Below are 25,375 nucleotides of genomic sequence, written 5' to 3' on the forward strand. Positions count from 1 at the left end.
TCATCCAGAAGAGGAGGAAGAATTCGTCTGAGGAAGTTGACATACGTTGTGCCGTTTAGACTAGAATTGATGAAATAAGGGCCAGTAATTGTAGTACGAAGTATCCTACGCTAAACATTAACTCTCCATTCACGCTCATGTTCCACCTGTCTAAGCCATCGTGGGTTGTCGCTGGACCAATTATGCATATTCCTTGTATTTGCCTGTCCGTTGTTTCAGAAGGAACATTCATTGGTAAACAGAACATTGGACAAGAAGTTCGGGTTGGCGAGGATTTGCTGCTGTGCGCACAGACAGAACTGTACACGATTCTGGACAACATTTCCATGCAATTCTTGATCGAGGTGTACATGGTAAGGACGGAACCGGTGACGTAAGAATACGATGTACACTGGTTTTAGGAATGCCAATCTCGTCTTCAAGCTGTCGTGTGCTCACATGTGGATTCATAGCAACGGAAGCGAGAACAGTAATTTCGACAGCTTCGTCTGTGCGACTGCTACGATGATTGCGTTGTCATGGCTTGAAAAAACAAATGGCTCTGAGCACTATGGGACTTAACTTCTGAGGTCATCAGTCCCCTAGAACTTAGAACTACTTAAACCTAACTAACCTAAGGACACCACACTCATCCATGCCCGAGGCAGGATTCGAAGCTGCGACCGTAGTGGTCACGCGGTTCCAGACTGTAGTGCCTAGAATCGGTCGACAGGGCTTGAAACTTCCCGTTTCCTGAAGCGTCGCTACAAACAGTAAAAACATCCGTCGGGAAGGTGGGTTCTTGTCAGAATGCCGGCCGGAGTGGCCGTGCGGTTCTTGGCGCTACAGTCTGGAGCCGAGCGACCGCTACGGTCGCAGGTTCGAATCCAGCCTCGGGCATGGATGTGTGTGATGTCCTTAGGTTAGTTAGGTGTCATTAGTTCTAAGTTCTAGGCGACTGATGACCTCAGAAGTTAAGTCGCATAGTGCTCAGAGGCATTTGAACCATCTTGTCAGTATATCGCTCTCTGTACAGTTCCGCTGCCTGCGTAGCAATTCGCCTACCTCCAGCAACAGCAATAAAAGAAACGTTATGTCGATTCAGTTTGTACGAAGGACAGCCTATACTGTATGCCTAATCTACTAAATGTACCCGTACATAATTAAAACAGTATTGCAATTACTGTACTGCTAACGTGCGTTCCCCATAGATGAGTAGCATTTCTACCTTCTCGTGGTTGGCATACGTTCTGCTCACACAACTCTTCAATTGACGATGGTTGACGGAATGACAGGTGTGCATTATACTTATGTTTACATTTGTCCTCTGTCAACGTCAGCACGTGGATGTGTTTCACTACCCCGAGTACTTGCACTAAGCGCTGGGAGCCTGTAAGTCAATGTAGTGTTATGTAATTCATAGCGTTGTGTTTCAGTGAATGGTACACTGTGATACATTTCTGAATAGGTCTTTAGGAGGGGTAATGAATTACCAAATAAGAGAAACAGGATGCCATTTAAAAAATTCATACCGTTGTTCACATCTTTGTAAAAAACAAAGCTACAACGAAGGCAATCATGCTGACTGATGTCCCACTGAAGGCTAAAGAACATTTTTTTCAAACACATCTGGACACCCAGTTATTTAGGGTGGTCAAGATAAATAGGACACCCTGTATGTGATTAATCACACACGAGTGAAACAAAAGAAGATATAGGTGTTAAACATGGAGATAATTTAATGAATGTTATATCTTTTCGACTGGCCCGCAAGGAATGGATAAAGGAAGAGTGACAATCATCTCAACACATCGTTCCCTGAAGTGCATAATCGCTATTGTGTGCTTCATGACTGCCCGATCGTACCAGAACGCAATGGTTCCACAGGCGAACATCTAACTGCTTCGTCAGGGATGAGTCCATGGCCGCAGATAACGGATCGAAAACATCTAAGCATTTTCCTCATTGATAGCCCAGGCAGCAAGGTATTATCACGAGTATCGATGCTTCAGATGAACGAGAACTGTGTCCGCTGTAGCGTAACCAGATACCCATCAGTCATCGATGCACGCGCTGATTTTCGAAAGCAATCCCACACCTCTTGCCTCCACCTTCTGATCGAATGTTCTCCTCCGCTTTTCCGGAACAAGTGTGTTCCTCGAAAAGATTCCTTCCTCACTGCCAAGAGTCTCTCTCCATATTCTTGTAATATCTCCATTTGACGAAGAGGCTGTAGTGACACGGAAGCAGCAATGGTGCAATAAATCCAATAAATAAAGTTTGATGTGTGAAATTGGATCCTATAAGAGTTTCGTGACTGATGTATCGATTATCACCATTTGTTTATACATGATCCTTCGTTTCCATTAATGACTGTAGTTTGCAGTTGCTCAATTAAACCAACATCCTATAGTTACAATGTCCTCCTTTTTATTCTGTTATTTGTAGCATGTGTAGTGGAGCGGTCATTACACACACGTGTGACTCTAATACTTGTGTGGTGGGTTGGATGTACAGCGAACTGAAATAATTATGCTTGCGTGACAGCACATTATCATGTTCACAAAGCCACATATCGGACCGTATAACAGTTCTTCCATTTTGTATGAAATTTAATTAATTTTGTGAAATGAACTGCACATTCTCTTACTTTCACCTACGAAGGCAGTGAACGTCCGGCTGCCACCCACCTTGGTTTCTCTGATATGTGGTATCACGGCATGACATGATACGCAGTTACGTTTCAATTTAACTTTGCCATTCCCGGTGCCGGAATAAAAATAGTTTTTGTACCTATTTCTGAATCACAGCACCAGCTACGACTTCAACGTACATAGAAGGGTGGTACCGATATAACGGCGGTAATTTTACGAAGCCCTTGAAAAAGCTTTTGGAAAATTAACTGCTAAAATTTGTGAAATGTAATTCAATGAATAATATTATTTTAACGTCATACCTAATGTAAGATGAGTATACGGCCAAACTTTCAGTACACGTTCCTCAGATGAATAAGAATAAAAGTAGTGGGGACATGCCATGTCAGAACTGATTTACTACAAATCTTCACAGCACGTCAATCACAGGAAACAGCAAATATGCACACTACCATTCGTGGGTATTTACATGTCAGCTGAATCTCGGATACGCAGATGAAGCCCTGGCTTTCCTGTCTATGATACGGTTTAAAGGCGTTTTGCGTCTTATGTCGGGGGTTCGAAAAACAACTTCGTTCATACGTCGCCATAAGTAACTGTAAGGAGGGTTCATGCCTGAACAGCATGGAACTAATAGAAATGGTTCACCTCTTACCATCAATATCTCACAGATGATAATGTCTATGCCCCTCAGAATACAACGTAATCAGGAGAGTATATCTACAATTTATGTAAGAAATAATTCAGTGTGGCATGCAGACGCGTTCTGCTTTTGCGTAATTTTCACATTTAGTGTACAATGAAGACTAACAGAAAGTAAACTGTCATATGTAATTACAATAATTACAATAATTTCTTATTCTGTTTGTGAGTAGAGTAACCTGATAGTTTGTCAGTTACACACTGCACAAGAACAGTAAACTACATTTTTATGAAAATTCCCAATGAATAAACGTAAAATAGAATTACAAGCATTAACTATTGGTTTTAAGGCATGGTTAGTTAAGAATCTCTTGAGTGGAAGTTGGCAACAGCGTTTTGTAACTCACATTTATTGTACAATCGGGGATTGGCCGATGGACTGGTCTCGAATCGGCTGCTGATAGCTTTTGCCTAAGAACAGAGAAATCAAAAAAGCCCATCGATGAACAACAGTATGAGCATGCAGAAAGCAGTGGAAACCACTGTCTTACAGAATTATAATGTGTGACCTGTAATTAAAAAAGTACTAAGTCATTCACTTCTAAGAAAACCAAATTCCAGATTAGTCGCTCCAATCGAGTATGCGGGAAGGAAAGCCTAGAGCGAGGTGACCAGGACAAAAATATTGAAAAATAAAAAGAACACAGCTATTCTAAAATTATCAGTGTGGGATAAAAGAAGTCTGAATCTCATAGGAAACCTATAAAATCTGGAGACGGAAGTGCGAAGGCTCAATCTCCATATCATCGGAGTCAGTGAGGAGAAATGGTAATCAGATGTAGTTTATGGTGAGATAAATACACTCCTGGAAATTGAAATAAGAACACCGCGAATTCATTGTCCCAGGAAGGGGAAACTTTATTGACACATTCCTAGTGTCACATACATCACATGATCACACTGACAGAACCACAGGCACATAGACACAGGCAACAGAGCATGCACAATGTCGGCACTAGTACAGTGTATATCCACCTTTCGCAGCAATGCAGGCTGCTATTCTCCCATGGAGACGATCGTAGAGATGCTGGATGTAGTCCTGTGGAACGGCTTGCCATGCCATTTCCACCTGGCGCCTCAGTTGGACCAGCGTTCGTGCTGGACGTGCAGACCGCGTGAGACGACGCTTCATCCAGTCCCAAACATGCTCAATGGGGGACAGATCCGGAGATCTTGCTGGCCAGGGTAGTTGACTTACACCTTCTAGAGCACGTTGGGAGGCACGGGATACATGCGGACGTGCATTGTCCTGTTGGAACAGCAAGTTCCCTTGCCGGTCTAGGAATGGTAGAACGATGGGTTCGATGACGGTTTGGATGTACCTTGCACTATTCAGTGTCCCCTCGACGATCACCAGTGGTGTACGGCCAGTGTAGGAGATCGCTCCCCACACCATGATGCCGGGTGTTGGCCCTGTGAACCTCGGTCGTATGCAGTCCTGATTGTGGCGCTCACCTGCACGGCGCCAAACACGCATACGACCATCATTGGCACCAAGGCAGAAGCGAATCTCATCGCTGAAGACGACACGTCTCCATTCGTCCCTCCATTCACGCCTGTCGCGACACCACTGGAGGCGGGCTGCACGATGTTGGGGCGTGAACGGAAGACGGCCTAACGGTGTGCAGGACCGTAGCCCAGCTTCATGGAGACGGTTGCGAATGGTCCTCGCCGATACCCCAGGAGCAACAGTGTCCCTAATTTGCTGGGAAGTGGCGGTGCGGTCCCCTACGAAACTGCGTAGGATCCTACGGTCTTGGCGTGCATCCGTGCGTCGCTGCGGTCCGGTCCCAGGTCGACGGGCACGTGCACCTTCCGCCGACCACTGGCGACAACATCGATGTACTGTGGAGACCTCACGCCCCACGTGTTGAGCAATTCGGCGGTAGGTCCACCCGGCCTCCCGCATGCCCACTATACGCCCTCGCTCAAAGTCCGTCAACTGCACATACGGTTCACGTCCACGCTGTCGTGGCATGCTACCAGTGTTAAAGACTGCGATGGAGCTCCGTATGCCACGGCAAACTGGCTGACACTGACGGCGGCGGTGCACAAATGCTGCGCAGCTAGCGCCATTCGACGGCCAACACCGCGGTTTCTGATGTGTCCGCTGTGCCGTGCGTGTGATCATTGCTTGTACAGCCCTCTCGCAGTGTCCGGAGCAAGTATGGTGGGTCTGACACACCGGTGTCAATGTGTTCTTTTTTCCATTTCCAGGAGTGTATAAGTTAACATCAAAAGTAGCGGAAAATGGAGTAAAGGGAGGAGGATGCCTTATGAGTAGAAAAGTATGGCAGTGAGTGATTTACTGTAAACAGATGGGTGGTAGCGCTGTTCTCGTCAGAACCCACAGCAAAGAGGCTCCGACAAATATTCTTCAGCTACAAGTACCAAAATCACAAGCAGAAAATGAATGGATACAGAAAGTGAGTGTCAATATTCAACGGGTATCTCAGTTTGTAAATGAATTAAAATTCTGGTAATGATAGCAGACTGAAACGAAATAATAGTGGACCGAACCCATTGTAGAGTTATCCGAAAATACGAATCGATAGCAGAAAATGATTGGGATTCCTAAAGCACGGCAATAATTTCAGTTCCAGTAAATTGCAAGGAAGATAAGAGGTAGAATGGAATGACGCAAGATAGTTTACAACGTGATGAGACAGAGATTTCGAAATCAGATGTTACATTGTACTGTTTCACAGAGGAAGATAAAGCATCGGATCCCTAAGGTAGTGTGAAAGGGCGTGTAACGGAACTGAAATGATGGTGGAGCCCGCGCGTCGGAAACGGGCGCGCTAGTGTGAGACTGCCAGGGAGTGCACCCTGATGCCATCTATTGGCGAAACTGGGAATTAGCGCTGACTCTCAGACAATGCACTAAGCTCTCGGAGTCAAATGTATTCTTTTTCTTGGTAATTATAAGCTATTACTGTATGATTTAATGTTATAAAGCGCTAGTAGTAAATTATTATGACTGGTATGAACTCCAGGGTAATAAATATAAATATTCTTAAATACTAAATGATTTCGGTGAAAAGGTGGTAGGGGAACGCCCCCACTCTTGGTGATACGAGCGTAGCTAGAGGTAGCTGGAGACACAGGGACTGAACAATGGAATGGCCTGGGGAGGGTTGACGTGACCGGACGTGCGTAACTGTGCTCACGCAAAAGTGATTGTGCAACAGCGAAGAGGCGCATATCGTCGCCGTTTGTGGAGTAGAATGCGACGAATGGTTGTCGAAGCCGTCTCTATGCCACTGGGGCTGATTGTAAGAGTTCCTGCGCCCAGACTTTATGGCGGACGTGCAGTAGCTTATACGAGTGCTACAGCTCGTAGTTCCAGCCGCCATTGAGGGCATGAGGCGTGAAGAGCTGCGTTAGCCACATGCATCTCACCACCAGCACCGACACGTCTACCCAAGGCAAGACTGCTTGCAATTGTTAAGTCGAACTTTGTATACATGTAAAAGGAGAATACCAGTTTTCTTTTGTGCAAGTGCAGAAGACAGAATATAGTAATGAGTAAAATTACGACGCATGTTGTTCATTGTAAAGTGTAGTAACCTCAAATATAGTGTAGTGAAATCAGACTGAGGCCACCATCGCCTCTTTCATTTACAATTCTTTTGGGTGTAGAATACTTTAGCGTATAAGAATGTTGAAAAGAGCAATGGTCACACCAGAATGAGTCGCCTATTTATAGTTACTTAAATTTTTCTGAGTAACCTTTCAAGTAAAGTCACTTAACTAATTCTATATCAATCGTCCAAAGAGTAATATCCAAAATCATTAAATAAGTTGAAGGATAGAATTTTGTTAACCTAAGTTGCATAAGTTGTCTTGGTGGTAATTACGCAGCCAACTCACAGAAATTGAGAGAGTATTTGCTTTGTAGAATCACCTAGAATGATCAGAAATAGTAATATTCAGAATTAAGTTTAAATTCAACTCAAGCCATTTCACTTTGAAACGAGCCAAAAAACTGATTTATTCTTTTGCTCCTTCAGAGCTGGCGACCGTAGTTATAAGTATTTTCAGGAGGATTCGACGGTAAGTCTGCTGCTCTCGTCGTGCTGATAGGATTACCCACTGCTGCTAGCTGTGGTGATTGGATACATAAGCTCACTACCAAGTTAAGTGGGTCAGGTAGGCAGTGTTACCGTGTGAACTGTAGGGCACTGTAGGCCGTGGATCGAACCCGTTCAATCATCACAGCTCTTTGGGAAATAGTCCGGTTAGGAGTCTACTAATCATTAGGTAAATACTGGCGAGTAACGGTCAAAAATGTATACGCAAGTGAATTTAGCAAGGTCCATGTAGCACCTAGTTAATGTGGTGCAATGGCGAGGGTAGGAGTGGAGTAAAAGTGAGCTGAGCTTGTGGCAGCTGTGCTGTCTTCAAAGATTAATAACGTGAATTCACTACTACCTCTTACCTTTAGGGCTGAGCTATTTACGGTTAAAATACGTAGCAGTAAGCGCAAAGGCGTGACAGCTACAAGTCCGTATTGGCTTTATACATACGGAAGTAGGAAGCGGGTCATTCCGTCTGTGGAGGGGTTAAAACAACGGAGTCAGTTGAGAACATACCCCATTTACTGAGGGAAAGATTTGGCGGTTCGGTCGCAGGCGTCTGCTGTTTCTCATCTATATAAACGATTTAGGAGACAATCTGAGCAGCCATCTTATGTTGTTGGCAGGTGATGCTGTCGTTTATCGTCTAGTAAAATCAGAAGAAGGTCAAAAGAAATTGCAAAACAATTTAAAAATATATCAGTATGGTACAAAAATTGACAATTGACCCTATATAATGATATGTGTGAGGTCATCCACAAGAGTGCTAAAACAAATCAGTTAAACTTCGGTTACACTATAAAGTAGTCAAATCTAAAGGCCGTAAATTCTACAAAATACCTACGAATTACAGTTGCGAACAACTTATATTTAAAAGAAGACATAGGGAATGTTGTGGGGAAGGTAAACCAAAGACTGCGTTTTACTGGCAGAATTCTCAGAAGATGGAACAAGTGTACTAAAATAAACTGCCTACACTACGCTCGTCCGTTCCCTTAGGGAGTACTGTTGCGCGGTGTGAGATACTTACCAAATAGGATTAACAGATAACATTGAACTAGTTCAAAGAAGGGCAGACGTTTTCTGTTATCGGGAATTAGGGAACTGAGTGCCACGGACATGATACAGGATTTGGGTTGTACATCATTAAAAGAAGCGTATCTTGTTGCGAAGGGATCTTCGCACTTAATTCCTAACACCAACTTTCTCCCCCCGAAAGCGACAATATTTACTTGAAACTGACGAGAAACGATCATCATAATAATATAAGGAAGTCAGAACTCGCACTGAAAGACGTAGGTGTCCGTTTCCTCCGCGCGCCGTTCGAGATTGGAATAATAGAGAACCCTCTTCCAGGCCCTGAAGTGTAATTTTCAGAGTATCCATGGGTATGTAGATGTAGATCACAATTTAATGAATTTGAAAAGTAAACTAGGAGTCCCGTCAGGAAAGATTGATATGAAAGGCGGCTGGATACTGAGATGTTAAGGAATGTTGATGTGCGTTTGAAGTTATCAAATGTTCAAATGTGTGTGAAATCTTATGGGACTTAACTGCTAAGGTCATCAGTTCTTAAGCTTACATACCACTTAACCTAAACTATCCTAAGGGCAAACACACACACCTATGCCCGAGGGAGGTCTCGAACCTCCGCCAGGACAGCCGCACAGTCCATGACTGCAGCGCCTCAGACCGCTCCGCTAATCTGGCCCTTGAAGTTTTCAGTGACAGTAGATACTGCATTAACGAATTTCATGGTACGCATTTCGGCTCAAGACGATTGGAAAGGCATATGACGGACAGTCACAGAACTTGAAGCGATGTATATAGGTGAGGGACATTTCAGAGGGGCACTTATGTGTGAAGAATCCATGGATAAAAAAAAATTATTGGCTTGTTCAATATAAGATGATAATACAGAGTGGAGGGAAGCTAAAGCGAAAAGGCAGCAGCAGAAAAATAGGTGATGAGATACTGTTACCACGGATCTAAAATAACACATGACAGACGAACAAAGAGGATATCAAAAAAAGAAAAAAATCAGATTAGGACAAACAATGACGTTACTCCACAAGGAAATGTCAAATATAGGCCTTAAATTGTAAAATAAATACTAAGAATAAATACTAGACAACAGAATGCTATGGAAATTAATCATGGACTGTAGAAAAATCCAGGAATAGGGAAATAGAAGCATTTGAGATGTAATGCTAGAGAATACTTTAAAGTATTACCACGCACAAATGGAACCGTATTCGAGACACGTCCCTACCAGCGTGTACAATACATTTTCGAAAGTCTGCTTCATAATTACCGATGACGGTGGTTGTCGGCGTGGCATGGGCTTCACGGTATGCCGAAGGTAATGCGGAGACACCATTAAGGGTGGCAGCTTAACTGCCACTATGGTCACACTGTGTCCCAGAAGCACACATCTCGCGCCATGGCTTTTACAGTGCACTGAAATGGGCTGATGTGGGATGGCCTGTGGTAGAGACGGAAGGCTTGGGGAACAATAACCAAATTCCGCCTGTGGAATATTCATCGTATCCTTCTAAAACAATTTTGGGAATAAAAGAATGGTGCATTGTCTTGCTCAACATATGCGTCGATGTCAGACATGTCCAGTGCTCCATTGTATACCGTCTAAGCAATCACGTGTCATGCACATGCAAACTTCTGCGTACAGCGCTACTGGTTGAGAAGAGTTGTACTGTATCTGTGGCACAATTCTCTTCTCCACGGACGAGGTCGCTAATTCACACCTGTGGGCTGATTTTAGTCCCGAAAGTAGACGGTTTGAAACTTGACGTTGAAGAATTTTTTTCGGTAAAGGGGAGGAGAGGTAGTAACGCAAACCTCTGGATAGCCACATCTTTCACCTATGTCCTACATTAAATAGCAAATCTCTTAACAGAGTTTCAAGGAGTTGGGGCGTGTGACGCCCTTGAGGGTGACACGTGGGTTGGAAGGGCACATTAAGCTTGGTGGCTGCTTTGGCGATATTCAAGAGGACTACTAGTCTGTGTGCCAGCGCCAAGTTTCACCCTTTGTCTTCTCTTACCATATAACGTTAAGATTACACGACACTATTCACACATGCATTACAGCCATTCACAGTCAACAGATAAACCGAAGTCGCAATTCTGGCACACCGCGACGAAAATGGTTGTAGCGCTCGGGGGAAGACAGTCCCTTAGGCGGCTAAAAGTACGTAAGTCTCCCTTATTTATGGCTTCTCTGTCTCAAGGCAAAGAATGATTCTAAGTGACAGAGTTTCTCACCGATTATTGTTACTCGACCCGAGCTAGAGCTATAACAAGCAATAAAGACTATGAAATGATCACATGGCGATATTGGCCTGTCACATGGCAGTCTTCGGCTACCTAGCACAAGTCTTCGTATTTGACGCGAGAAGTTGTTAAGTTATGGCTACTATATCTGTCCTGTTTTTGGTACACGTACATTTTTTACATTTCCAAAATATCGTTCACAAGTTCAAAAACAGTGCAGTTTTTGAACGATTACAATGTTTAAAGACCATTCACAAATGTTAGTAATTTTAAATGTAAAAAGAGATCAATTTAATCTCTGATTTCACGATACCTACATAAGAACCATCTACCAGCTTTGACTATCTAGACGCCATGCGTTGGTCTCAATCTCATTCAGTTGTACCGTACACTTCGACTAAAGTGGACCCATGACGTATGTAACATTTCACGCGAACGTAAAGAGATGTACAAATAGACATTATACTGTGTGTTTCAAGAATTAACAAGCCTCTGTGGGATGTACATATGAGAATATGCTCAGGTACAAAAGGTGTTTTTTAACTATACGTGGTTTTATTTTTGACAACATGGTATCGGGAGGACGACGGTTCTATCCCAAGTCCGGCCATCCTGATTTAGGTTTTCCGTGATTTCCCTAAATCGTTTCAGGCAAATGCCGGGATGGTTCCTTTGAAAGGGCATGGCCGATTTCCTTCCCACTCCTTCCCTAACCCGAGCTTGCGCTCTGTCTCTAATGACCTCGTTGTCGACGGGACGTTAAACACTAACCACCACCACCACAACATGGTATGAGGTAATAAGTCACAATGGAATCAGGCCCGCCACGGTGGCCGAGTGGCTCTAGGCGCCTCAGTCTGGAACAGCGCGACTGTTACGGTCGCAGGTTCGAATCCTGCCTCGGGCATGGATGAGTGTGATGTCCTTAGGTTAGTTAGGCTTAGAACCATTTTTGAATGGAACCCGTTTTGTAAAAAAAAAAAAAAAAAGTTATTGAAGGTATGTAAATGTACAGTGCTTTTAACGTCAAACAAAAATTTATTCCCAAATAGCTTTTCATACACAATAATAGGACATGTAGGCAGTCTACATTAAATACGTTACGCATCAGAAAGTGACAATTACTACTGTAGAAATGGGTTGTCAGTAATAAAGGCTTATTTATGCGATTATGAATATTGAATTTTTTTTCCCAAGTATACATAGATCACTCCTTGTATGTTCTCAATATGAGAAAATTCCGTCACCATACTCATCATCATCATTAGTCATATTCTTCTCTCCCATCACATCTCTCATGTCCACAGTAGGCACGGCACGAAGTCTGAATATATACCTCTGAAATTTAAGTATACAAATCTACTAACGAACGCGCCAATTGTTAAATGTGGATGGGAATTGGATGTATGTCCTACTCTCTCCTCCCTCCTCTCCTTATCCATCAGCTCATTCTCCTTCCGTTCTCATCCACCACCTCCTTCATACTCTCTCTGTTAATGTCCTCCAGCCCCTCTCTCTGTTCATTTCTTCCTTCCCCTCCCTATGTTCATTCCCTCTCCCATCACTCTCTATTTCCTCTTTCCTCCTCTCTTTGACTTTCAGTCTTGTTTATTGACGTTGCAAAAAGAAAAACTGAATTGGGAACTGAAGTCACTTCAAATGAATAGGTAAATCAAGTTTGATCATTGGACCTCTTTAGCTGCTGGAACCGTGAGAACAGTTGTTTCAATGACAGTATTTTGCATGGTTTAATGAGAAAAAGTGTAGTATTACAAAGTTTGGACGATTCCGAGTCCACAATAGAATTCTGATCATAAGTCATAATCACAACATCCCTGTTTTCTGTTTACGGACTGAGAGGAATAACACGAAACATCCAATTATTAATCCATAAAGTTTATTTAAAATAGTATATAACAAGGAAGAATATTGTCCAGTGGCTGTAAGCACTCTGATATCGATGATAAACTGCCTGCTAAAAAGAAAACAAAACATTAAACTGTCATCTTTAGCAGCACAGCAAACACTTTTTTTCTCGCAGTTAGATTTAACAGAGAACCCGTACATTGTTCAGTAGCAAAATATTTAGTTCATGTGCTTCTAAATGTTTATTAGAGTATAGAGCAAAAATCTGATGTTGATCGGGGAGGAGGTTTTCGAGATTTTTTCTAACAACCTTTGTTGATTGTACAATAAACAGCCAAAACAAAAGAATGATTCAAATGGCTCTGAGCACTATGGAACTTAACACCTGAGGTCATCAGTCCCCTAGAACTTAGAACTACTTAAACCTAACGACATCACACACATCCATGTCCGAGTCAGCCAGAACATTATGACCACTACGTAATAGCCCTATGTCAACCCCTGGCAAGGATAAGAGCGGCGAACTGTCTTTGTATGGAAGCAATGTGGCCTTGGTATTTCACTGGAAGGATTTGGGACCACATGTGCACACACGAGTGAACCAATTCCCGTAAATTCCAGGGAGGAGGACGATGAGCACTGACGCCACCTTCAATCACATCCCAGATGTATTCGATCAGGTTCATATCCAGCGAGTTGGGCGGTCAGCACATCAATTGGATCTATCCACTATGTCCTTCGAACCCAATCCTCACGCTTCTGGCCTTGTGACACGGTACATTACCTTGCAGAAAAATGCCACAGCCATCGGAAAACATGATCGTCACGAAGCGGTGCACATGTTCTCGAACCAGTGTACGATTCTCCTTGGCTGTGGCGGTGCCCTGCATGAGGCCCACTAGTCCCATGAATACCCACGTGAATGAAGCCGCCGCCAGCTTGTCTCCGTCTCACAGTACAAGTGTCAAGCAGCTGTTGCCGCGGAAGACCACAGATTCGCGCCCTCCAATACGCATGATAAACAAAGACCATACAACGCTCTTCCACTGCGCCAACGTCCAGTGCTGATGGTTACATGCCCATATCGGTCGTAGTTGCCGAAGTCGTGGCGTTAACACTGGAACATGCACGGGTTGTTAGCTGCGAAGGCCAGTCGTTAGGAGTGTTCAGATATACTTGCACTCTGCACAACATTAAAGTCTGATGTTAGGTCTGTAACAGTTCACCGTCTGTCCCTTTTTAGCAGTCTGCCCAGCCTTCGGCGTCCTACATCTGTATGGGGGGTCGCCGTTTAACCTCACGACGACTGGACTTGCTTTCACCTTGGTTCCGCCACGTGTTGAAGACTTACACTTCTGGAACACCCTACAGGTCGTACTGTTTCCAAAATTCTCCTGTCGAGCCTCCGAGCCATCACAATCTGCTGGTAGATGGCGAGCCTCCCCATTCTAAACACGGACAGCGCACTCACTTTTACTACATGCACCGTGCATGATTGACTAGCAGTCTTTCCTTGCCAGGTGACGCTGCTAGCCCCTGAACGGGTTTATATTGATAGTGGGTCGTTGAGCATAATGTTCTGGCTGGTCGGTGTTTATTATTGATATTTTCATATTGTACACACATAGAAAATATGTATCCTACGCCTATAAGAATGATCTAAGAGTATCATGTGAAAACTAGAAATAAATCAGTAAACAATTTTTCGAGGTTTTCTTAAGAACATTTCATCTTCATACAGCGTACATGTACGTTGAGAGAAGGAAACTCGGCCGGCCGGCGTGGCCGAACGGTTCTAGGCGCTTCAGTCTAGAACCGCGCGACCGCTACGGTCGAGGTCCGAATTTTGCCTCGGGCATGGATGTGTATGATGTCCTTAGGTGAGTTAGGTTTCAGTAGTTCTAAGTTCTAGGGGACTGATAACTTCAGTTGTTGAGTCCTATAGTGCTCAGAGCCATTTGAATCATGTTTTTGAAGGAAAGCCGTTACACCAAGATGGAATTGTGCAATAGGAACGAAAGTTGGTAGGCATGTTTCAACACTTGAAAGATCGCGTCTATTCGGAATTGGCGCATTATGAGGATGCAATTTAGGCTTCACTTAAACACACGCAGTAAAAGTGGCGATCGTTTGTTACGTTTGAGACTAGACGTGGTGAGTTTTTGATACTCAAGAATGCCTTTAAGGCGACAAAGACGCCATTATCAACACTTCACTGAGTTTGATTGAGGTCGTGTATTAGGGCAACGACAAGCTGAATGTTCGTGGCAGGAATGTTGCCATTGTATGATTGCTGACAGCGGTGACAACACAAATGTACGGTCAGCGGAAGACAGGGCTCTTGACGGCTAGTGACACTATCGAGAGGGAGGACAATCCAGTTAGGCGTGTAGCTCTAGCCCATCGTGCTGTATTTGCAGCACCAATATAAGCAGCGGTTGGCACCAGCGTGACACTACGAACTCTTACAAATCGATTAATTCAAGGACAGTTCTGAGAGAGACGCTGACTGCAAACCACCGCCACTTGCGACTTCAGTGGGTCAAGCGAGAGCTTATTGGAGGGTGGGGTGTTTGTCCGTTTTGTTTTCTGGTGGAAGATGGCTGTGCCTCAATGCCAGTGATGGCCATGTGTTGTCTAGGAGCAGGCCAGCTGAGGTCCAGAAGCCAACCTATCAGCATGTTAGACACACTGGACCTACACCTGGAGTTATGATCTTCGGTGCGATATTGAATGACAGCAAGAGCGAAAATTTGTACATCAGTCTGGATACTCGGCGACTTGTGCTGCCATTCATGACCAGATTCCAACAGGATAAGGCTCACCATATACCGCTGTTGTAACTTAACATGCTCTACAGTGTGCCGACACTTAAGAGCGCTCAATCGCCAGATCTGCCTCCAGTACAGCATATACGGGACGTAATTGTACGAGAACTCTAGCGTTATCTACAAAGAGCATTAACCGTTTTTGTATTGACCGACGAAGCGCAACAATGATGGAACTGTATCCCATAAACTGACATCTGGCACCTGTACAACACAATGGATACAGTCTTTAATTTTTTTTTTTTTTAATTCAGTCTTGATCGCACCACATAAGCTACAAGAACATAGGTGACCGGTTTCGATCATATCACATGACCATCATCAGACCTGTAATTTAGTTTACAAAATAATAAACACCTTACTATATTGACAATAAAATATAATACTTACAAGGATAAAATACAATAAGACTTGTTATATCCATGGTATCCTTCGAAGATGGTAGGTGGAGCACTCTTCTCAGCTGCTGTGATGTCAACTGGTGCCAGTAAGTGACGAGCATACTCTTAAATACTAAGTTGCTCCGCCTACCTATCCTCCCTCTACCTCACGTCAACCAGTCAGTGCAAAACGGGTTCACATAATCGTCAAAACGTAAAAAAGCGAAGTACAATAACAAAATTAAAATAGTTACGTGTAAAATATCTCTTTATAACTATGGAACTACTTAAATATTGCATAAAATATCAATTAAAAGCTTTAAAATAACTGTTCAGACGATGTATACTCAGTGTGCCTTCTATGGATTAAGGTGGTACTACCACAATGGTTTCAAAGTCAACTATGTTGTGAAGATCTTTGGCATTGCGGCATCATATCGATATGTGAGTTGTAACTCCACTGCAAATATACACCTATGCTAGATTCAGTCTGTCAATGTTATATTGACTTTATTTGCCACTGGTGCTATATGTAATAGTGGAATGATCAGCGACAGAGTGCTATGATATTACATACACTTTTTAAAATGTCACAAAACTGATATATTAAAAATAGAGTCATATTTCTTAATATTTCTAGTTGGAAGTTTAAGATTGTGATATAAATATTTACGTACTGTTCTAAGGTACATTTCTGTAATGGATACAACTGGGTCCTATGATATTCTGAAGAAAAGAGTACATACGTGTTCATACAATACTAGTTCCATGGTTATAAAGAGATATTTTATACATAACTACTTTTATATTATTATTGTGCTTTGTTTTTTTACGTCGTGACGATTATATGAAACCGTTTTACACTGACTGGTTGACGTGAGGTAGAGCGAGAAGTGGTAGGCGGAGCATCTTCGTATATAAGCGTTTGCCCGTCACTTGCTGGCACCAATTGACAACACAGCAGCTGAGAAGAGTGCTCCACCTACCATCTTCGAAGGAAACCATGGATATAACAAGTCTTATTGTATTTTATCCTTATAAGCAATTTGTCATATTTTATTGTCAATCTAGTAGGGTTTCTATTACTTTCTCAGTTAAATTACGGGTCTGATGATTGTCATGTGATATGACCAAAACCGGTCACCTATGTTCTTTTAGCATATGTGGTGTGATCAAGACTGAATTTAAAAAAGAAAAATTTTTAAGACTTTTTTTATCGCAGTTCCAAAAATGTTTATTAAAATTGTACAATGGATACACATTTGATGGCTTGAATTCAACATTCTGGCGGTTACACCGGTTGTTAATGTAGCAGCATTTCACATCTGCAATGGCTTATTTCTTGCTTAAATTAACCTGCGACCTTACAATTCTAACCACTTACACAAGGTACTTAGACAAATATATTCATGATGTTCCATTACTGTATATTAAATAGTTTTTTTGTTACGATTTTTGCCACCAGTCTATATTTTTTATACTGCATATTTTTAGAAATGTCCTTCTGAACGTTTATGAGGGTATAGTGTAATAATTTGGTGTAAAACGCTCAAGAACTTTTTGATGTATTTGGTAACAACGTTAAAGTAGGACTTGTCTTTATGTAGGAGTATAGTTTCTCACATAAAAAATTAAACTAAATATACACTCCTGGAAATGGAAAAAAGAACACATTGACACCGGTGTGTCAGACCCACCATACTTGCTCCGGACACTGCGAGAGGGCTGTACAAGCAATGATCACACGCACGGCACAGCGGACACACCAGGAACCGCGGTGTTGGCCGTCGAATGGCGCTAGTTGCACAGCATTTGTGCACCGCCGCCGTCAGTGTCAGCCAGTTTGCCGTGGCATACGGAGCTCCATCGCAGTCTTTAACACTGGTAGCATGCCGCGACAGCGTGGACGTGAACCGTATGTGCAGTTGACGGACTTTGAACGAGGGCGTATAGTGGGCATGCGGGAGGCCGGGTGGACGTACCGCCGAATTGCTCAACACGTGGGGCGTGAGGTCTCCACAGTACATCGATGTTGTCGCCAGTGGTCGGCGGAAGGTGCACGTGCCCGTCGACCTGGGACCGGACCGCAGCGACGCACGGATGCACGCCAAGACCGTAGGATCCTACGCAGTGCCGTAGGGGACCGCACCGCCACTTCCCAGCAAATTAGGGACACTGTTGCTCCTGGGGTATCGGCGAGGACCATTCGCAACCGTCCCCATGAAGCTGGGCTACGGTCCCGCACACCGTTAGGCCGTCTTCCGCTCACGCCCCAACATCGTGCAGCCCGCCTCCAGTGGTGTCGCGACAGGCGTGAATGGAGGGACGAATGGAGACGTGTCGTCTTCAGCGATGAGAGTCGCTTCTGCCTTGGTGCCAATGATGGTCGTATGCGTGTTTGGCGCCATGCAGATGAGCGCCACAATCAGGACTGCATACGACCGAGGCACACAGGGCCAACACCCGGCATCATGGTGTGGGGAGCGATCTCCTACACTGGCCGTACACCACTGGTGATCGTCGAGGGGACACTGAATAGTGCACGGTACATCCAAACCGTCATCGAACCCATCGTTCTACCATTCCTAGACCGGCAAGGGAACTTGCTGTTCCAACAGGACAATGCACGTCCGCATGTATCCTGTGCCACCCAACGTGCTCTAGAAGGTGTAAGTCAACTACCCTGGCCAGCAAGATCTCCGGATCTGTCCCCCATTGAGCATGTTTGGGACTGGATGAAGCGTCGTCTCACGCGGTCTGCACGTCCAGCACGAATGCTGGTCCAACTGAGGCGCCAGGTGGAAATGGCATGGCAAGCCGTTCCACAGGACTACATCCGGCATCTCTACGATCGTCTCCATGGGAGAATAGCAGCCTGCATTGCTGCGAAAGGCGGATATACACTGTACTAGTGCCGACATTGTGCATGCTCTGTTGCCTGTGTCTATGTGCCTGTGATTCTGTCAGTGTGATCATGTGATGTATCTGACCCCAGGAATGTGTCAATAAAGTTTCCCCTTCCTGGGACTATGAATTCACGGTGTTCTTATTTCAATTTCCAGGAGTGTATATGTATTCTATCTCTTAAGGTTTGAATTGTTGCTGTAAAACTGTTTCCAAGTCTTAGGTTCCATAACTGATGTGAAAATTCTTATCATAAGTAGGTAATAGCGAATACAAGGTAAAGTATGAAGAATGCATGGTTCAGCTTAAGTGACTCTTTAGATTAGCCAAGCATAATTAATTAAGCAAGTGAACTAAACATGCGCGATGCTTTGCAGGTCGTCGTACGTGTCGGTGCTGACGATCGTGGCGTTCAGCCTGGAGCGCTACCTGGCCATCTGCTACCCCATCTACTCGTACACGATGAAGGGCCTGCACAGCGCGCTCGGCATCATCGCCGTGCTCTGGATGATCGCCTTCGTGTCCGCCGTCCCTTTCGCCTACTACACCACCGTCGACTACGTCGAGTACCCTCCAGGTAGGCAGGCAGACTGAATCGCAGGCGATCTGTTTCCACACAACTCGTTGAAACCATTTCACATCCCGCTGTAATTATTTTATGTACACTGTACGAGTATTCTTCTACTTGTACCTTAACTCCTGTGCTCATTCGCAGGAAAACAATTTGTGCTGTTCGATAATGAAAATAAAAGTTAGATTTGGAATTTGTAGGGTCTGAAGTTGTTCCAACCTTTACAGAACCCCTGTAATAATTTCAACGTCAAACTACACTGAAGAGCCAAAGAAACTGCTGCACCTGAATAATATCGTGTAATGCACACGCGAGCACGCAGAAGTGCCGCAACACGACTTGACATGGTTTCGACTAAATTCTGAAGCAGTACTGGAGGGAATTGACACAGTGAATCCTCTTCTTCTTCTCTTCTTCTTCAGTAGCTCTACAGCCCTTGGTGAGCCTTGGCTTCTTCAACAATCTTCCTCCACACTTCTCTGTTATTTGCTGCTCTTTTCCATCCCCGGACTCCCTTATTGGTGATATCCATTATTACCTCTTCGATCCATCTTCTACTAGGTCTACCTTTTCGCCTAACTGAATGGATCATACCTTTCATCATTTTCTTTGTCTATCCTCTGCCATTCTCTCCAAGTGTCCTAGCCATCGTATTCGCTGTGATTTAACAAATTTTACTATGTCTCTGCCTTGTATTAACTCTTGTAATTCGGCATTGTAGCGTATTCTCCAGCCTTCTTCCTCCCTTATTGGCCCATAGATTTTGCGTAGTATTTTCCGCTCAATGCTTCTTAGAGCATTTTTATCGTGTTCTGTCAACGTCCATACCTCTGAGCCGTATGTGATAACTGGGCGGACTAGAGAATTATATATCAGCAATTTAGTTTTTCTTGTAACAAGGCTACTTTAGAAAAGCTGCATATTTGCAAGGTAAGCTCTGTTTCCTGCTTGTATTCTTTCCCTTATAGCCTTTCCATTACTGTTATCATTTGTTATTAGGGCTCCCAAGTAGTTAAAAGAGGACACTCCATTGAAGCATTTCCCATTGATGTTTAGGTTTTTAGGGGTTCTCCTGGCCTCAGATTGTGACATTACCATATATTTTGTTTTGTTTACATTTACTATGAGGCCAATTTTTGAGGCTTCTGTTTCCATTGCCCTGTATGTTTCTAGGAGTGTATTGGTATTTCCTCCTACTATAGCAATGTCATCAGCGTATGCACATATCTGGCTACTTTACATAAATATGGTGCCTCTTTTGTTGATTTTATTTACTGCAGTATGCAGGGCAATGTTGAATAGGACAGTGGAGAGACTATCCCCTTGCTTCACACCTTTATTAAAGTCAAAGCTTTCACTTATTCTGCTAAGGACCTTTACTTTTGCTCTTGTCTCTGTCATTGTCATTCTGATTAGCCTTATTAATTTAGCACATATACCGACTTCTTTCAGTACTCTGTATAGTTCTTGCCGATTTATGCTGTCTAAGGCTTGTTTGAAATCGATGAATAAGAAATGCAGAGCTATATCATATTCATAGAACTTTTTCCATCATTTGCCTTATCACAAATATTTGATCAGTTGTTCCTCTGCCCGGTCGAAAGCCACACTGATATTCCCCTAGTATGCCTTCTGCACACTTCCGTATCCTTTCGTTTAATATACTTGTGAAGATCTTACAAGCTGTACTTAGGAGTGTTACACCTCTATAGTTTTCACATGCTGTTCTGTCCCCTTTCTTATAAATGGGGACTATTATTCCAATTTTTCAATTATCTGGCATAACATAGTGAATCCTGCAGGGCTGAATGTCCATGAATATCCATAAATCCGTAAGAATACGAGAGAGTGGAGATCTCTTCTGAACAGAATGTTGCAAGACATCCCAGATATGCTCAATAATGTTCATGTCTGGGGAGTCTGGTGGCCATTGAAAATGTTCAAACTCAGGAGAATATTCGTGGAGTCATTCTGTAGCAATTCTGGATATGTGGGGGTGTCGCATTGTCGTGTTGGAGTTGCCCAACTCCGTCGGAATGCACAATGTACATGAATGGTTGCAGGATATCAGACAACATGCTTACATACGTGTCACCCAGCAGAGTCGTATCTAGACGTATCAAGAATCCTATATCACTCCAACTGTACAAGCCCAACACCATATACAGCCTCCACCAGCTTGAACAGTCCCCTGCTGACATGCAGCGTCCATAAAATCACGTGGTTGTCTCCTTACCAGTACACGGCTATCCGCTCGACATAATTTGAAACGAGACCCTCCAATCAGGCAACATGTTTCCAATCATCAACAGTCGAATGCCAGTGTTGAGGCGTTCAGGCGAGGCGTAAAGTTTTGTGTAATGCAGTCATCAAGAGTACGTGAGTGGTCCTTCGGCTCTGAAAGCCCATATTGATGATATTCGCGTTGAATGGCTCCCAAGCTGCCGCTTGCTGATAGGCCAGCACTGGAATCTGCAGCAATTTGCGGAAGGTTTGCACTTCTGTCACGTTGAACGATTCTCTTCCATCATCATTGGTCACGTTCTTGCAGGATATTTTTCAGCAATGATGTCGGAGATTTGAAGTTTTACCTGATTCCTGATATTCACGATACCCTCTTGAAATGCTCGTACGGGAAAGTTCCCACTTCATCGCTGCCTCGGAGATGCTGTGTCCTATTTCTCGTGTTCCGACTGTTACACCACGTTCAAACTCACTTAAACCTTGGTAACCTGCTATCGTACCAGCAGTAACCGATCTAACAACTGCGCCATACTCTTTTTGTCTTATGTAGGCGTTGCCGACCGCAGCGCCGTATCCTGCCTGTTTACATGTCTCTGTATTTGAATAAGCACACCTATACCCGTGTCTTTGAAGCTTCAGTGTGATATTCGCTGAGTTAGAGTAATAGGGACTGGCTGTAATTAAAGCGCATTTACTCACAGGGATTCAGTGTGGGCTGTAGCTACCGTATGGCCTCTAACGGTTGTGCTAATTCGTTAAAGCGAAACCGATTCACGCAAGAAAAATAGTTTCCAGTTTTTGCCACCAGGCGCAAACCTGGCGGTGTACTCTGTTTGTATGACGATGTGAGGTCATTTGACTAGCCATAACATGTGTGAACAGCGTGGGTATCGAGAAGAGAAATTGTGCACCGTTAGTGAAACTGTCTTATGTGAACGGCGGCAAACACAAAGCTACATTGAGGGTGCATCGTCGGCTGAGAAGTCTGAGGAGATGCCCAGCTGTTTTGGGTATTCATCTTGGTTATTAATAAAGCGCTTTAACTGTTTTCAGTCCTTTATTATTGGATCACTACCGGTTTCGTGGCAGTAAGAGCCACATCTTCAGGTGAACATATAATTAGCTGAAAAGCTCGGAACTTCGTTTCGAAAATTCGTTGTCCGTCAGATGTCATTGGATGGCTTAAAGAAGATGATAACAAAATTCGGTAACACAGGTGAGTTTGTTGTGGATCCTGGATGAGGAGGGCGTCCTGTCTTGGTTGAAGTTATAGGCGAAGTTGTTGTTGCTGTAACTGTCCATACATCATTTATCCCGTGTAGTGTTAGCTCTCGTGTAGCGTCACGAGAACTGTCCATCTCATGGCCAACGGTACGGGAAGTTTTGCGGTCTATTTTACACCGTTGCCTGTACAAGATCAAGATGGTGCAGGAACTGAAACCTCATGATTCGCAGCAATGTTCTGAATTTGCTCTTCGGTGTCTGGGACGGATCGAAGTTGATAACATGAGGCCGGGCAATATTCAGTTGACTGACAGGCATTTTTACACTGCAGGGTACAGTGAATACAAAGGACTGCCGAATTTCGGGTGCTGTTGTGCGCGAAGAGCAATTGCACTCTCCGTGTGTGACCGTGTGCTGTGATTTCAACAGAATCTTTATTGTAGATCCACTCTTTTGTGAAGAGAATAAACCCACAGGTCCTGCCAGGGCTGCCGTGTCACCTGCACATTATCGTGACCTCCTTGTATAGTATGTGAACCCTGATTTGTAAGAGAGCAAGTGCATGGACACCGCAGTTCTCACTCGAGGTGAGGCATCACTTCATGTCGCGCTTCCAGTGAAAGATCTGCTAAATGCAAACTTCTACGAATGTTTTATCTCCAAAGGTTTTACAGAAGCGTGACTAGCACGGTCATCTCATCTGAATGTATGTAATGTTTAGCTCTGAGGATACGTAAAAGGACGCGTCTCCAGCTGATCTGTAGGCCAGTATACAGCAGTACGTTGCAGAGATTTCACAGGAAGTGCTGCGAGCAACTGTTGATAACCTCGTTTTTCGGGTGTACCTTCCCGTCGACGTTTCCGGTGCTCATACTGAACAAACTGTATAAACAGCGGTTAATATTAAAATCAACATGATACCTTTCTCATGTGTTTCACCTTTTCTGCCCACGTCCTGTTCCTAATCGAGGGCACATGCAAACATTTCTGTACTTCTTTCCTATATTCACAGTGCCATGTTCGCAACTGGTGGCCAAAACGGGAACTAATGTTTTTTCAGCGAAAATCGTTTCCGTAATAACGCATTACACTATCTACAATGTTTCGCTGACATGTTGCACTAAAGAGCCAAAGAAACTAGCATACCTGCGTAATACGCGTAGGGCCCCCTTCAACAAGCTGAAGTGCCGCAACACGATGTGGCATGGACTCGAAAATTGTCTGAAGTAGTGCAGGAGGAAATTGACACCATGAATCCTGCTGCGCTGTCCATAAATCCGTAGGGGTACGACAGGGAGACAGGTCTCTTTTGAACAGCACGTTGTAAAGCATCCCAGATGCGCTCAATAACGTTTATGTCTGGGGAGTTTAGAGGCCAGCGGCAGTTTTTAAACTCAGGAGAGTGTTTCAGGAGAAACGCAGTGGCAATTCTGGGCGTGTGGGGTCGCATTGTCCTGCTATAATGCGCAATCTACACCTACATCTACGTGATAACTCAGCTATTCACATTAAAGTGCCTGGCAGAGGGTTGAGTGAACCACCTTCAAGCTGTCTCGCTACCGTTCCATTCTCGAATGGCACACGGGATAAACGATCACTTAAATTTTTCTGTGCCACCCCTGATATCTCTTGTTCTATCATGATTATCTTTTCTCTTTAATTAGGTGGGTGCCAACACAATGTTTTCACAAAGGGACGAGAAAACTCGTGATTGAAGTTTCATGAGAAGATCCCGTCGCAAAGAAACATGCCTTTCTTTAAATGATTCCCACTCCAATTCACGTATCACGTCTGTGGTACTGTCTCCCTTATTTCGCAATAATACAAAACGAGCCTCCCTTCTTCGCACTTTTCCGATGTAATCCGTCAATCCTACCTGATGCGGATCCCGCACGGCACTGCAGTATTCCAGAATGGGGCGGACAAGCGTGGTGTAAGTAGTCTCTTTAGGAGACCTGTGGCAATGAATCGCAGTCATTGGTTTGCTCTACCCACTACATTTTCTATGTGACCTTCCACTTTAGGTCACTTGTAATCCCTAAGGATTTAGATTAATTTACAGCCTTCAGATTTGTGTAACTTACCGCATAATCGAAATTAGGTGGATTTCTTTTGGTAGTTATGTGAAAAAGTTCACAGTTTCCTTTGCACTTTTCGCACCACACAGATATCTTATCATTTGGCAATTACTTTTGGTCACCTGATGACTTTACAAGACGGTAAATGATAGCATCATCTGTAAACAAACTAAGACGGCTATTAAGATTGTCTCAGATAGGAGACCCTTAAACAGAAACATAGGCAGATAGCATATAATTACACTACTGGCCATTAGAATTGCTACACCAAGAAGAAATGAATACGATGAACGGGAATTCAATGGACAAATATATTATACTAGAAATGACATGTGTTTACATTTTCACGCAATTTGGGTGCATAGATGCTGAGAAATCAGTACATAGAACAACCACCTCTGGCCTTAATGAAGGCATTGATATTCCTGGGCATTGAGTCAAACAGAGCTTGGATGGCGTATACATGTACAGCTGCTCATGCAACTTCAACACAATACCACAGTTCATCAAGAGTAGTGACTGGTGTATTGTGACGAGCCAGTTGCTCGGTCACCATTGACCAGACGTTTTCAA

At 43.8% G+C, this 25,375-nt stretch overlaps 1 protein-coding gene across 1 annotated transcript in view; it reads left to right on the forward strand.

Annotated features, from left to right (window-relative positions):
• Window positions 1-25,375, forward strand: part of LOC124805169 (neuropeptides capa receptor-like) — a gene marked incomplete at its 3' end in the record, with an annotated part of 1,111,251 nt that overhangs the window by 974,251 nt on the left and 111,625 nt on the right. Inside the window, exon 4 of the mRNA XM_047265654.1 lies at window positions 19,063-19,262. Coding sequence (XP_047121610.1) covers window positions 19,063-19,262 — 200 coding nt within the window. The remainder of the gene's footprint in view (window positions 1-19,062; window positions 19,263-25,375) is intronic.

Source organism: Schistocerca piceifrons, chromosome 7 (genome assembly GCF_021461385.2).
Source record: "Schistocerca piceifrons isolate TAMUIC-IGC-003096 chromosome 7, iqSchPice1.1, whole genome shotgun sequence".
NCBI lineage: Eukaryota > Metazoa > Arthropoda > Insecta > Orthoptera > Acrididae > Schistocerca > Schistocerca piceifrons.